The sequence below is a fragment of the Monodelphis domestica genome, chromosome 6 (genome assembly GCF_027887165.1).
Source record: "Monodelphis domestica isolate mMonDom1 chromosome 6, mMonDom1.pri, whole genome shotgun sequence".
NCBI classification, from domain to species: Eukaryota; Metazoa; Chordata; class Mammalia; order Didelphimorphia; family Didelphidae; genus Monodelphis; species Monodelphis domestica.
Window position 1 is genome coordinate 158,555,822 of NC_077232.1, and position 16,388 is coordinate 158,572,209.

The 16,388-nt window shown below is 32.7% G+C and overlaps 1 protein-coding gene across 10 annotated transcripts in view; it reads right to left on the minus strand.

Moving 5' to 3' along the window:
- The window catches only part of SCLT1 (sodium channel and clathrin linker 1), a 205,783-nt gene that overhangs the window by 152,748 nt on the left and 36,647 nt on the right, over positions 1 to 16,388 (minus strand). For all 10 annotated transcript variants that reach the window (XR_008912889.1, XR_008912890.1, XR_008912888.1 and 7 more), the window contains exons 6-8: positions 7,921 to 8,056; positions 4,906 to 5,028; positions 1,760 to 1,825 (exon numbers count right to left, since the gene is read on the minus strand). Coding sequence is in view for 6 of the 10 variants with exons in the window: in XM_056802701.1 (XP_056658679.1) it covers positions 1,760 to 1,825; positions 4,906 to 5,028; positions 7,921 to 8,056 (325 nt within the window). In the remaining 4 variants the exon portion in view is untranslated. The remainder of the gene's footprint in view (positions 1 to 1,759; positions 1,826 to 4,905; positions 5,029 to 7,920; positions 8,057 to 16,388) is intronic.

Consider the following 16,388-nt stretch of genomic DNA (forward strand, 5'->3'; position numbering starts at 1 on the left):
AACTTAGAAATTACAATGGGAGTTGGGATAAAAATAATTAATGGAATCCATTGACTATTTAAATTCATTTGAGTCATGAATCTCGATTAGACTGATTTAAGTTAGCCATACATTTCCCCCAATATCCTACTAGTGAGCTATTATAGCAAGGAACGAAGTGGTCAAAATGTCAGTAGCATGAGAAAAAAGAAATGAATACTTAAGAGTTTGGAAGGACATTAAGGTCTTCATTTTGTATATAAGTAGACACAAGAATTAAAAATATGTTTTGTAATAAGAGTACCAAAACCAAAACCATAATTTTAAATGATCAGAGGAGAAAGAAAAAAGTAAAGCTTTAAAAAAAGAACTGGCTGACTTACTTCTGATGTCACAATTCTTTGGAACAATGATTTGTTCATTGAATCTCAGGAGAAAGGAGAAGTAATTCTGAGCTGGGCAAGAATGAAGAAAGGAAAAGAGAACTACTTTGGATGTCATAATCCTACTACTCAACAATGAGATTAAAAATAAAATTCTAATAAATAACTTCAAAAGAGGCAGAGGGAAAGAGGAAGAGAAAGAGAGATGGAAAACTGTTGAAAGAAGGAAAAGGAAAAGGAAGGGGAGGGATAAGAAGGAATGTAGAATTGTAAGTCAGCAGTGTGGTACAGTACTAATGATAATTATTTCAGGACAAAAGACTAGTTGGCAATTTAGTTGCACCAAAGTTAGGGCAATCTCACAGGGTTGTTTTTAGACTCAATTGAGATAACCTATGTAAAACATTTTGTGAAACTTGAAGTAGTATTTAAATGTCCACTCATTACTATTGATCAACACATACATGAATGACTTCAAAAAAATGTAACTTCTTTGAGGGCTGGGATTTTTTGTTTTTGGTCTTTGTATCCCCAGTACCTAATACATTGTATTTATGCTCACTGAATGAATCACAGAAATGGACTATTATGCAATATTCTCTTAGAGAAGCTTGGTGAGTAATCAAAGGGCATTTTCATATGATTAAATATTTAATTTGATTATTCAGCAATTGGTTTTAGAAATATATGTGTTTCTGGCCCCTGATTTTTGAACCATTCTAACTGAAAATTAAAGAGAAAAAAATTCTGATTCATTTTAAGATTACTAACAAATTTCTTTTACATATTGGTTCCTTTGACAGAGTCTTAACAAATGATACTTTCTCCCTAAAGAAGTCATTGATGAAATGGCTCTACACACACCAAAAGAGTTATAGGCTGACCACATTTTTGTGGTAGCAAACCAAAACAAAGTAGACGCCTGATGATTAGGCCATGTCTAAACAATTATGGCACATGAATGTAATGGAATATTGTGCTGTAAGAAATAACAAACATATTTAAAGCAGTGAAACTTGGAAAGATTTGTGTAAGCTAATATAAGATGAAGGAAGCACATCCAGGAAAATACTATACACAATGATAACAACAATGTAATACTACAACAATGGAACTGAATGCTGTGAAACAGTAAAGATTGAGTTTGGCTTCAAAAAGTTTCCATGGATATAGCACACTACATATAATGTAAGTTTATTCAATATGCTGATTGGTTTTTGATATTTTTTTATTTTCAGAGATAGCTCTCTGGGAGAAGAGAGGGTCAAATGTAGAGTGAAATGTAAGGAATATAACAACAAAAGTTATCAATAAAATGTATTATAATGATAATTTTCTTTTTCTATGGCAATTAAAAAATTTATATATATATATATTCAATAGAAATTTTCACTTACTATTTCCATGTTCTCATTAGCTACATAAAGTTGTTGTGTCAGTTGTTGAAAGTTAGTCTGCTGATCCTAAAATATAAACCATGGTAAATGTATGATTACTGATCAAAAAAACATTGGAAATTCAAATGAAAACAAAAACAATGAAAATAAGGAAACATTATGTTAAAAGCTCAAATTTTCTCCTCTTCATTTTTTCACATGTTAAAGACACTATAGCAGATGGGAAGAAGAAGATAAACTGGAATAATCATTTTAACAGACTAAAGAACCAATGTAAATAAAACTAATGCACTTAGGATTTATGGTCCATATATAGTAACCAAACTTTGTAGAAACTTATCTATTTGCAGATTAGTGTGTAAAATGTGAACTGCAGAATATTGGAAGACCTTTTATATAGACTATCAAAATCAATAAGGTTATTACCTCTGATTTGAGTTAAAGAAATTAAAAAAAACTCCCCACCAAGATGAAAAAAAAATGCTTTTCAGGAGAATTATGACTTAGATGCTTCACAATTTTATTTTTTATTTTATTTTCATTTTTTATTGTCATGTAAAACACTTCCATAATGGTTATTGTTGTAAGAGCACACTCATATATTACCAAAACCCCCAAATAAAATCATAAATACACTGATGTGCAAGACAACTCCAACAGTTCTTTCTCTGGAGGTGGATAGCATTCCCCATCATAAATCTTTCAGGATTATCCCATCAGTGCACAGCCGAGTAGCCAAGTTTTCATAGATAATCATCATCCAGTATTGCTTATGATTGTGTACAAGGTTCTCCTAGTTCTGCTTTTTTTGTTCTGCATTTGTTCCTACAGACCTTTCCAGCTTTTTCTGAAATCATCTTGCTTATCATTCCTTACAGGACAACAGTATTCCACTACCAACATGTACTGCAATTTCTTCAGCCACTCTCTGATTGATGGACTGAGGGGATCCTCGGTTTCTAATTCTTTGCCATCACAAAAAGATGCTCCACAATTTTAAAAGAATTTAATTATTTTATTTTTCATTTGGTCCTAATCCAACTCATTATTTTTTAACAATGAGAATAAAGATATGTTATGAGGAGTTTTCTTAATTTCCCTCTGCCTCGTTAAGAGCACTTAGTCACACTGTCACTTAAAGAGGAAGTAACAGATAGCTCCCACCCACTGTTTCTTTAAGAAGTGGACTATAAAAGAAAAATATCAGTTAAGAGAAAAACTCCCATTTTCTTTTGCTTCTGAGGGAGTAGGAGGTCTGAGGGGTTCTGTGTCGGTCTCAGTCAAGAAATTCTGACATTTGATTTCTGACAGTCTGGTTTGAGTTACTGGCTTACTAGCCTGGAGAAGATAAAGCCTTATTTTAATTAGTTAAGTAGATAGTGAATTTAATCATAGTTAAACAGAGTAGGTGAGATAGGCCTGCTTTATCAGGCAAGAAGATCCTTAGACTTAGGGTTTCTTAGAGATTTTAGTATAGGGTTTTGAATTTAAGACATAGTATAAGATTTAAGAGATATACTTTCTTATTTCCTTCCTCCTATTTCTATCCAAATGTCTCCTCTGTAATAAATAAGTGTTGCTGGTTTACCAAACTGATCTCTGGACTTTTATCATAATAATATTAAGTACCTCTTAACAATATCAAAACATTTCTTTCAGATTTGCAAATAAAAGTACTGAAATACACTAAATATGTTAGAGGACAAAATTCAGAATAAAAGAAATCTTGGCAAGGTAGTCAAACAAAGATTAACTATAACAATGATGATGTGATGATGATTTATGATGGTCAATAGCTTCTATGTAGTATTTTAAGGCTTATAAACATTTACAAATATCTCATTTTATCCTTACAAAAGACCTGGGAGGTGGGTGTTATTATTATCCCCATCTTACAGATAAGACAACTGAGGCAGGTAGAGATGAAGTGAATTTCCTAGAGTTACACAGGTATTAAGTATTTGACATGGGATTTGAAATGAGGTTTCTTCTGATTCCAGGTTTATTGCCATTAATCTTCAAATGCTTAAAATTTTAAAATCCATTTGGAGATATGACAAGGGGAAAAGTATTTTCACCATTTTGGATAAAAGGAACAGGAGTATTAATCTACTATCTATAAAAAAGGGCAGTACTAGTTAGCTAGGGGTTCCATTTGGCAAGAATCTATAATGTAGAGGGTAATGTTGGTGGAAAGTGCTCCATTTCCTAACATGAGGAAAACTGAGGGAGACAGTGTAGCAATTGGTACTTTAAGCTAGAAGTCTGGGATCCCTAATGGCAGGACTGAATTCATATATAGTATCAGTTACATAGTTACATTCCAATATGAGGGAGGGAGAGGAGGAAAAAGGAAGTTAAACACAAACTGAAAATATTCCATAGATAGACTATTCATAGACATATACACTGAAAAGCATATGTGTTTGGGAGGACTGAAACATGAATTATGTTTTGAAGGTGTCTATAGAGGTTAAGTGAGGAAAAAATGTATTCTAGACATGGAGGGCTTACCAGTGCAAAGAATTAGGAGCAGAAAAAGGAATACCATGTAGAGGAATAGTTAGTGGGAAAGTCTGACTAGAAATAGAGCTCCTGAGCAAGAAAGATATGAAATACACCCCCCCCCCCAAATTTTTTAAAGGTAGTGGGAGCTAGACAGTAGATTGTTTTAAATAACAAAGTAGTTTGTATTTTATTCTAAAAGGTACAGGGACCTGCTAAAGAGAATCAGATCTATGTTTTAGTATTATCAATATGGAACATTCTATAGAAAGAGGGACTAAAGAAGAGAAAAGCTAGATACAGGGAAATTAACCAGGAAATTACAACAACTGTACAGATGGGACATAGTAAGAGCCACAATTAGAGGCTGAAGACATGTGAGAAACATCATAAAGGGAGAATTGAGAAGATTGGGCAATCTATTCTATGTAAGTGAAAAAGAAGGAAGATGAGGCAAGAATGGTCCTAAAGTTATGACCTTGGTGCCTAGAAACATGGGGTAACTTTAGAATGAATAGAAAAGCTTGATATGAATTTAGAAAGATAATCAGATGTTTAATTTTAGTTAGTCACTGGATTTACAAAATTAAAATTGAAAATATGAAATTGCGCTTTGATATAAGAATAAGAATGAAAATTACCTTTTGTTTTTGTCTTTCAACTACATAAATCTGGGCATCAGTCATATGATCTTGATAGATTTTCTGTAGCCTGTCTAACTCCTGTGATACTGTCTGCCAGAGTTCCACAGCCTGGTTTTTCTCCTATTAAAAAAAAGTTATTATTATTTTTATTATATTAACTGACCACAGGACAGTATAGAATGAAGCCTTCTTTTTGCATGATAGCATTTTCATTAAAATAACAATAAAGCAAACTTCTAAATCTCTTATAAAATGTTTTATTATTTTATCGAATATCATTAATCCACTGAACTTCTGAATTATGAAATATATTAGACTAAAATTCCTATATCTGAAATTATCAGTCTTCAGTGAAATCAGAGACAGGCTTAAGCCACTAGTCGTCTTCCTCAAATATGCAAAAACCTCAGACTACCTTAGTAAAAAAAGGGTTATAAGAGGAGTTTCTGCTTAGTTTTTTTTTCAAATCTCAATGTGGGAGTTGTCACTTTGGCACTCAAGATCTACAACTAAGACAATACTAAAATAATACTCTGTTTTGTTTTAACATAAGACAATATAAAATGTTATGATCATGTTACATACTTGGTCATATGATGAGTGTGACAGGGAAAACTACTCTAGAAGAGAAGTCTACTCAAGGGTTAAGTGGCTCCCTTTAAATAGTTCTCCCAGGAAGTTTAAATACTAAAATTTGCTTTAAAATGAGCAAAAAGTTGGGGAGAAATATAAATTTCTATTATCTAACACTAAAAATTTAAAATAGCGAATTAAGGGAAAGATAGTTTTGTAAAGAGTGATTGTAGCCACTCTACTTGTAGTCACAAAATAGAATATATGATGTTGAAAAAAATTGTAGGTTTCTTGAGTAGAGAGGGGGTAGAGGAGTGGAAGGAGGCAGAGCTACAGAGACAGGAAGAGATCAGACAGATGAGAAAGGAGAGGAAGGGGAGGAAGAAGGAAATATTGGGGGAAAGGAAAGAGAAGGGAGAAGGGAAAAGTAAATAAAAGGAGGTAAGCCTTAGTTTCTAGCAAATTTTCATTATGATTTGATTGCCTTAATTCATATGGATAAAAAGTCAATGGTAGTTAAAGTTTAAAAAAAATGTTCAAATTGGCAGTAATTACAATGGGGGAATAAGATTATATAACAACATATTTTTAAATAGGTTTCTTTAGAAAGATTTCCATAAAGCCCATCTTATCTCTGTTTAATAATATACTATTATAAGTCCAATAAGAAGATTCAGGTAGAGCATGTGTATCATAAAAAGCATATATTAAATAACTGTTGCCTGTAACTATTGAATAGTAACAGGAAAAAACAGACAGTCTAGTCTCAGTTTAAGCTACACATCCTGTTCCTTAAATTTGTAAAATATGAGGAGTGTAATGGGAGTTTTAGTCCGAGAGGGTTTAATTCCTTAATATATATATATATATTATCTTAAAAATAAAAAAAAAAGGAAAATGGTAAATTGAGTTGTAATTTGTTAAAAAAAAAGGTACATTTTGCCAACTAAAGTAATAGTAACAGCATTTCTCAGTGTACTTTATGGATAGAATGTACCTAGCAAAAGAATGTACTTGGGGCAGGGGGAGGGGGGTAGAGGCAGAGTAACTTACAAACATAGTTACAGAAAAAAACTGTTACACTTACAGGGATTGGCAAAAAAGATCCTTCAGGCACATAGCATAGTTACAATGAACACACACAAAAAGAATCTTCATCAGAAATGTGGTCTTTCTATGCATGAAAAAATATTCAAAAGTTAGTATTCAATAAATGTAGATAATGAACTATGGGAAATCAAGTTTTCTAATAGCCAAACACAAACCTGTACCTATAGCCACAAAGCAGATACACATAATAAAACACAGTAAATTGTAAGATGGAGGAGGAGCAAGAAAGGGAGAGGGAGAGGAATGAGAAATGAGACAGAGAAAGAGGAGAGAAGAGAGAGAGAGAGAGAGAGAGAGAGAGAGAGAGAGAGAGAGAGAGAGAGAGAGAGAGAGAGAACGAGAACTTTGATTTAGGTATATAGTAAAATCTTAAGCTATCCATCCATTTACTTTTATTTTCTACAAAGCTTAGCCCCGCTTTCATTTTATCTTTATTGTTAATGAAGTGATAGGTAAAGAAGACTATTAAATATGTATTCCTACAGAGCAAGACTTTTTTTTAGCTAATGTGGATTATTCACTTCAAGACAAATTTTAAGCCCACATTTTGTGTGGGCTTTAAAACTATCATATTAAGATTATACAACTCACTGTATAGTAGTTAGTGGCCTAGAAACTTCCAGTAATCTGATATTTTATAATAGAACTAAGGCAATTTGAATCATAATTATCTAAAGTGTTTAACTTTCTCCTTGTACATGAGTCTACCAAAAAAGAAATGTTACTAAGTTCAGTGCTTTAAGAATCAGGTTACTAATTTCCTTAAATTTTCTAATGATTTCAAGTGAAGAAACTAACGATGCTATATGTTAATTTCTTCTTATGAATTTTAAATATTCATCATAAATTTTAAATATTCCAAAGCAAGATTTGTCAACTAGACTTTTTTATTAATGAAATGAGAATACTCACTACAAACTATGCTATTTTAATTTATTTTTTTTTATTTTTTAAACCCTTACCTTCCATCTTAGAAACAATACTGTGTATTAGTTCCAAGGCAGAAGAGTGGTAACATCTAGGCAATAGGGGTTAAAGAATTTTCCCAGAGTTACCCAGCTAGGAAGCGTCTGAAGCCACATTTGAACCTAGGCCTAGCTCTCAATTCCCTAAACTATGCTATTTTTAAAGAATAAAAGATTAAAAGATAATAAAGGCTAAATACATATTAAGTGTTTTAAAATGTTATAATTTCAAATTGAAATACATTTTGAAATGTCAACTTCTAAAGAATAATTTCAAAAGGTTCTGAAGCTTGGTTTTTGAGGTTATTGTTTTCATAGTCCAGACGCAAACATAAGAAATGGAATAACATTTACTGTCACTTACTTGATTAGCTAGTTGTAATTGCTCTTGCAGGTTCTTGAACATTTCATCATCAGTAAATACTTCAGTACCCGATAAAGTATCAAAAGGAAGGATCTCTAATTGCTTTTGAACAGCTTCTTTTAGTTCACCATGCAACCTTTAGGAAAATAGTAATACTGTAATAATCTACCTTATATTTAAAAATGGGGATTTTTTAAATGGTAGAAGGTCACTATTTTAAAATGGTATTAAACATAAAAGGACAAGTGAAATCAATAATAGAATAAAAAATAATTACATATACGAAATCAGTTGAAAATAAGAGCTTATATTTTTATCAAATACTGTATTAGAATGAAAAGACAAGTCTATAACTTCAAGTGTGTGAAATTGCCTATATAATTTATTTTAAATATAGTTTACATAATAATATAAAAGCCTTAACTTTTCAAAGAAGTCAGACATTACCATCTCACTTTGAGAGAAGAAAAACATTTAGGAAATCTATACAATAATATGATTTCATATAGAAGATAAAAGGAAAAAAGTTTATTTTTAAATAGTATTCTCTAAAACACAATTCTTCAGATACATTTCTCTTGTTTCTAGCATCAACCAATACTATAGAATAAAATAAATACTTGTAGATAAAGATTAATAAAAATAATTACATAAATTCTGAAAAAAACTTCAAACAAATTTATCTTGTAGAAAATATTACTTTAAGGCAAGCACATCTAATGTATCTGTCTTAAATTTTCCAAAATAAAATTAATTACTTCTCTAAAATATGAGAAATTCAGTCATTAAAAAAATGAGGATCAACAGCAAAACAAGAAAAATACACAAAAACTAACATTAAAAGAAAAACTTATGGGAACATTTATTTGATAATTGCAGGATACAGTCAACTAGGATCAGAGAATTGTACTAAGTTAATATTTTTACAAATATACATCTTCTACACTAAAAATGATCAGGGGATAACCAAAAAATGGGCTATTTGTAAAAAATCTCTATGCAATTTTCATTTAAATACCAAAAAGTATTATGCATTTTACTTTTAATTAATTAAATAATTAATTTAGGATATTTTTCCATGGATATATGATTCATGTTCTTTCCCTCCCCTCTTCTCTCCCCACTCCCGGAGATGACAAGCAATTCCACTGGGTTATACATGTATCATTGTTCAAAACCTATTTCCATGCTATTCATATTTGTAATAGAGTGATTTCTTTAATGTGAAAACCCTAATCGTATCTCCATCAAACCATGTGATTGATCATATGTTTTTCTTCTGCATTTCTGTTCCCAGTTCTTTCTCTGGATGTGGATAGTGTTCTTCCTCATAAATTCCTCTGGATTATCCTGGATCACTGCATTGCTGCTAGTAGAAAAGTCCATTACATCCGATTGTGTTGTGTACAATACTCTCCTGGTTCTGCTCCTTTTCTTCTGCATCAGTTCCTGGAGGTCATTCCAGTTCACATGAAATTCCTCCAGTTCATTATTTCTTTCAGCACAATATTATTCCATCACACCAACAGATGCCACAATTTCTGCCATTTCACAGTCAAAGGACATCCCCTCATTTTCCAAATTTTTGTCACCACAATGAAAGTGGCTATAAATATTTTTGTACATGTCTTTTTCCTTATTATCTCTTTGGGGTACAAATCCAGCAGTGCTATGGCTGGATCAAAGGGCAGACAGTCTTTTAGTGCCCTTTGGGCATAATTCCAAATTGCCCTCCAGAATGGTTGGATCAATTCACAGCTTTACCAGCAGTGTATTAGTGTCCCAATTTTGTTACAACCCCTCCAATATTTATTATTTTCCTTTGCTATCATATTGACCAATCTGCTAGGTGTGAGGTGGTACCTCAGAGCTGCTCTGATTTGCCTTTCTCTAATTATGAGAGATTTAGAACACTTTTTCATGTGCTCATGAAAGTTTTGATTTCTTTATCTGAAAACTATCTATTCATGTCCCGTGACCATTTGTCAATTAGGTAATGGCTTGATTTTTTTGTACAATTGAATTAGCTCCTTATAAATTTGAGAAATAAGACCTTTGTCAGAGGTTTTTGTTATATTTTTTCACAATCCATTGTTTCCTTTCTAATTTTGTTTTCATTGGTTTTGTTTGTATAAAACCTTTTTAATTTAATGTAATCAGAATTATTCATTTCATATTTTGTAATATTCCTTTTTCTCTTGCTTGGTCTTAAATTCTTTCCTTTCCCATAGATCTGACAGGCACACTATTCTATGTTCACCTAATTTACTTAAAATCTCTCACTTTATATTTAAGTCATTTAGCCATTTTGAATTATCTTGGTATAGGGCATGAGATGTTGATCTAAACCTAATCTCTCCCATACTGTTTTCCAATTTTCCCAGCAGTTTTTGTCAAAGAATTAGTTCTTATCCAAAAAGCTGGGGTCTTTGGGTTTATTGAACACTAGTTTACTGAGGTCATTTACTCTTAGTCTATTCCACTGATCCACTCTTCTGTCTCTTAGCCAGCATCATATTGTTTTGATGACCACTGCTTTATAGTACAGTTTAAGATCTGGTACTGCTAGAACCCCCTCCTTCACATTTTTTTCATTAGTTCCCTTGATATTCTTAATCTTTTGTTCTTCCAAATGAACTTTGTTATAATTTTTTCTAATTAAAAAAATTTTTTTAGTAGTTTGATAGGTATGGCACTGAATAAGTAAATTAATTTGTGTAGGATTGTCATTTTTATTATATTAACTTGTTCTATACATAATAAATTATTGTTTTCCCAATTATTTAGATCTAGTTTTAATTGTGTAGAAAACGTAGTTGTGTTCATATAATTGCTGTGCTTGCCTTAGCAAATGGATTGCTAAATATTTTATATTCTATAGGGTGATTTTAAAAGGAGTTTCTCTTTCCAATTCTTGCTGCTGAGTTGTGTTGGAAATATATAGGAATGCTGATGATTTATGTTGGCTTATTTTGTATCCTACAACTTTGCTAAAGTTGATTATTTCTACTAGCTTTTTAGTTGATTTTCTAGGATTCTTTAAGTAGACTGTCATATCATCTGCAAAGAGTGATAGTTTAAAAAGTCTCTTCATTGCCTACTTTAATCCCTTCAATTTCTCTTTCTTCTCTAATTGCAACTGCATTATGTATTTCATTCTTTTAAAAAACTTTTATTTAATTAGATGATTTAGAATATTTTTCCATGGTTACAAGACTCATGTTCTTTCCCTCCCCTCCCCCCGCCCCTTTCCTGTATCTGACACAATTCCACTGGGTTTAACATGTGTCATTTATCAAGACCCATTTTTTATTCATATTTGCACTAAGGTGATTATTTAGGGTCTACTTTCCCAGTCATAGCCCCATCGACCAATGTGATCAAGCAGTTGTTTTTCTTCCGTTTCTTTTCCCACAGTTCTTCCTCTGGATGTGGATAGAGTTCTTTCTCATATGTCCCTCTGGACAGTTCTGGATCACTGCATTGCTACTAGTAGAGAAGTCCATTACATTTGATTTTACCACAGCATATCAGTCTCTGTGTACAATGTTCTCCTGGTTCTGCTCTTTTCACTCTGTATCAATTCCTGGAGGTTGTTCGAGTTCAAATGGAATTCCTCCAGTTTATTATTCCTTTGAGAACAATAGTATTCCATCACCAGCATATACCACAATTTGTTCAGCCATTCCCCAATTGAAGGGCATGCCCTCATTTTCCAGCTTTTTGCCAACACAAACAGCACAGCTATGAACATTCTTGTACAAGTCTTTTTCCTTATTATCTCTTTGGGGTGCAAACCCAGCAATGCTATGGCTGGATCAAAGAGCAGGCAGTCTTTTAGTGCCCTTTGAGTATAGTTCCAAATTGCCTTCCAGAATGGTTGGATCAATTCACATCTCCAATGCATTATGTATTTTATTTTATTTATTTATTTTTTTAAGAACCCTTACCTTCTGTCTTAGAATCAATACTGTGCATTGGTTCCAAGGCAGAAGAGTGGTAAGGGATAGGCAATGGGGGTCAAGTGACTTGTCCAGGGTCACACAGCTGGGAAGTGTCTGAGGTCAGATTTGAACCTAGGACCTCCCATCTCTAGGCCTGGCTCTCAATCCACTGAGCTACCCAGCTGCCCTCTGCATTATGTATTTTAGATAAAGAATTTTAGTCTTAAAATTTTAAGTAGGTAAAATAGAATGTAAGTTGAAGTATATTGTCTTTTATGTGATTATAAATTGTACAAGAGTTGCAAATTCAGTCAGATTAGTGAATATTTTTCAAAATTCATTTTCTTTTCTTTTCAACATAATATATGTCACATATAAGATACAATTTGCAAACAAGAATATAGTTAAAACTCAACAAATAACTACTTTTCAATATTTAACAAGCAGAAAAAAATTTATTTTAATTTTAATAAGTGGTCAATTTTTATTCTAATAGAAAGGAAACCCTAAGAACAAATGATATAAAAATGAATTGATTTTGACTGGGCCTTGTATATTTATTTTTATACTTACAATTGAATTCACTTCAAACTAAGTAATGAAGCCTATGAAGACCTAACACTCATACTACAGCCCAATGAGGGATCCCTTTCTACTTCCCATTCTTGGTCTGACAGGTCTGCCCTCTCTCAAACATGAAGTAACTCCTAAAGCATGAGGGTTAAAGGTGTGGAATAATATTGCTGTCTTTACATATATAATAAAAAAGAGGAAACGAAGATGCCAAAATAAAACAAAATAAAAAACTACTCATAGCAGGCTGGGTATTGGTTGTCAACAAATCTGAAAGCAGTATTGCCCATAGTAATGGGAACTTTTCATTTTCAGTAGAGGTACAATAAAGACCAAATGTACAGGTCCCTTGGGAAATAATTAACTTAGAATTATTATAGGCTCATCTCTTTTTAAGTATACTTAATATTTCCCCAATATTTTACATGTAAATCTATTGAAAAGCAGCTAGGTGGCTCAATGGCTTGAGGGTCAGACCTATAGACAGGGTGTCCTATATTCAAATGTGGCCTCAGACACTTCTTAGCTATGTGACTGTAGGCAAGTCACCTACCCCATCTCCCCCGAAATTCCCTAGCCCTTGTCATTCTTTTACCTTGGAATCAATACTAAGTATTCCAAGATGGATCATAAGGATTTTTAAAAAGAGAAAATAAATTATGTATTTTCTGACTTCATAAACTGTAAAAACACTGACTAATATATAGCTTTTAAATTTAAAGTTATTAGAATGTTACTAATATGTATTACTGACAAATTATTATAGTGATGCCATAAAAACAGATTTTGATATGAAGGGGTATATGTACCAATAATAAATGATGAGTTTTTTTAAGTTCTAGTGTCTGGTTGTTGTTTCTTTTTTCCTCACTTGCTTTTATGTTGCCACTTCTTGTTGCATGGTACCAGCCCATTTTCTAAGTTTAATTTGTTGTAGTTTATTAGATATGGATTTAGAAATTATACATCAAGTTTTTTTTAATGATATTACATAAAAATGGCTAAATTGCCATATGAAGGACTGAAGATTCTTCTGATAAATAAATTTCTTGTCATTTTTAGTACTTAGATTCTGGGAAATTAGCTGCTCAGAAATCATTGGATTTTCTCTCCCTTATTTTGAAGGTCTCAGACATATTCCCTAAAGGGCAAAATGGCTGATATGGATTTCAGAAAAGTGACATGTTACTATGATATTTTTCATCGTGTTATACATGTGTTAAGAAAGGCATATATGACTTCAATGAATCATTATTTTAATGGTTATTTATTTCTGTGTTTTCTTTTATCATCTTAAAATTGAATGTTAAAGTAACTTATTCTTAAAAGGTTTTTACCCCTGGCTGAACTTTAAAATGTATTATTTCGCAAGCTGCCATTAAAATGAATAAGATTATTCTTTCATTTCAATAGTGAAATTTACTGAGCTTTAGGCTACAGGCAGACTTAAGAACCTGGTAAATTTTCATGAATTTAAGATTAAGAAACTATGTTTCATCTCTAGCTATATTTCATTATTTGTTTATAATTTGGGGGTTTAAAACATAAACACTGAATGAAATGAAATCCTCTCATGAAATGAAAGTTAAAATCCTGAGTACTCTAAAGTAAGTATTATTAGGTTGACTTAAAAAATGAGATATGTCAGAAAAAATTTAGCCTTAAGATAAAAAAAAACACATTTTCTATAAAAACCCTGTAAATAGCATTATTGATCATTAAAGATTATTTTCACATAAAATATTTATACTTTAAAAGTGAAAATCTAAAGTAAAAATATCATAGATTTCAGTGACTGATATGTGAGGACGTTGGGTAACAGTATATTATATGAAGAATAAAGGGTTGGGGAAGTTACATGCTCAGTAAATAGAGAGTCAGACCTAGAGATGGGAGGTCCGGAGTTCAAATTTGGCATCAAACACTTCTAGCTATGTGATCCTGCATAAGTCACTTAATGCCAATTGCCTAGCCCTTACTACTCTTTTTTTCTTGGAACTGATAATTAGTAATCAACTCTAAGATGGAAAATAAGGGTTTAAAAAAAAGAGAGAATAAAGGAATAAATTCCTTCAAACTGTGATCACCACCCCTTTTTATTTTAGGCTTAATTCTCAATAAAGCAGTTGTAAAAATTTTAGCCCTCCCCTAAAAATCAACAACGAAAACAGCAAATATTAAGTGTGCTTCTATAAAAAAAAGTTTAATGTCTATAGAATCTTTATGTCAGTGACCTCCTTAGGGTATGAGCCTCGCAACAAAATCTCTAGGTCAAAGAATATAGGTATTTTTGTCACTTAATTTACATAATTCTAAATTGCTTTTGTAAAAAATAGACTCGAATACAGGACTACAATCCCCATGAGCCTTTGCTCCACTTCCCCAGAATGCCTTGTAATCTCACCTGGGCCGAGATCGAGAAGGTATTTTAAGCTGATTCAAAGGCTTTTGAGGGGCTCTCTTGGCGCTTTTTGGACTTCCGTTTTGGAGCAGGCTCGTCTCTTGCATGATGTGAGGTTATTTTGTCTAGGCCTCCCAGCCTAGGCACATGTTTCTTACTTGTATATTCTTTAATCTTTAACCTTTAATAAACCTCTAAAAAATATACTCCTTGCAGAGAGAAACTAATTTCTACCTGCCTCAGTCTCCCCATCTCCCCTAAATTTTAATCTTTACACTTTCCAAAAGGGATATACTAATTCACAGCTCCATCAACTTGCCATCCATCTTTGAGTTGTTTAGATTTTCATTTCTCTAATTATTAGTGATTTGAAACATTTCTTTCACATAGCTACTAATAGTATTCAATTCTTCTTTTGAGACCTGTTTCTTCTTATCCTGTCACCATTTTCTACTGAAATGGCTTTTGTCCTTAAATAATTCCATTAATTGTCCCTATACCTTAGAAATTAAATCCATATCCTAGAAATTTGACAGCCTTTTTTTCTCTCAGAGATAATTATTTCCAAACTTACCCCAAATGCATTAGTTTGTATAAGACTTTCCAAAGTTGTGTAATCAAAATTATCTACTTTTATCTTTTGTTATTATTTCTATTCCTTGTTAGGTTTTACTTACATCTGTGAAAAATATTGCTTCTTTTCTAATTTTTTATCCTGTGATGTTAATATTTAGGTCAGTATATCCATTTTAGGGATGTATGGGGTGCTCAGGGAGGAGGAGTATCTCTGGTATGGAGGGCTTGTCGTGACCTCTTAGGGCAGCTCTCTAGCCTCTGACCCTCACCTGACACCCAGCTCTCACTTGTGGATCCCAGTAGCTGCTAGCATGCGGCAGTGGCCACACCCCGGGCAATGGCTTAGACAGGCCGGCTAAACCTTGTGAGGGTAGCCATCAGGTCGTCGTGGACCCCTGGTGAACTAGGGCTTTGCTCACCCAGCATGTGAAGACTGCTTCAGCGGAACAGGCGGAAGAAACCAATAAGAAGGTTCAACGGCTGAGAGGGAGACATAGCAAAGTACCTTGGAGTGCTCAGGGCATGTTGGAGCACAAAAGACAACTCGGCCATCCAATGCAGCTGAGGTAGTCTCCAGGTGTAACGATTTTTCGTGCTAATGGACCCAGGCTTCCAACGCAGAGAGAGGGGATCGACTTTTCCACTTAAATCTCCTTCACGCACAAGTGTTTTTGTGCACACTCATCTACATCACAGATGAAAGCGCACAAAGACAATTGTCATCCTCAATTACCAAGAGACTACTACTATATATCCATTTTGAATTTATTATAGAATATCTTTAATTATAGAATATTTTTATTTGGTCAAAGCCTGATTTCTGCCAGAATACTTTTCAGTGTTCCCAACAGTTTTCATCAAATAGGGAGTTTTTTCCTAATCTGTTTTAAGATTTATCTACCCTTGTAGTTATTGAATATCATTTTTATGATTATCTTTTGATCTGCTCCATTCCAAATGAATCTGTTGATTGT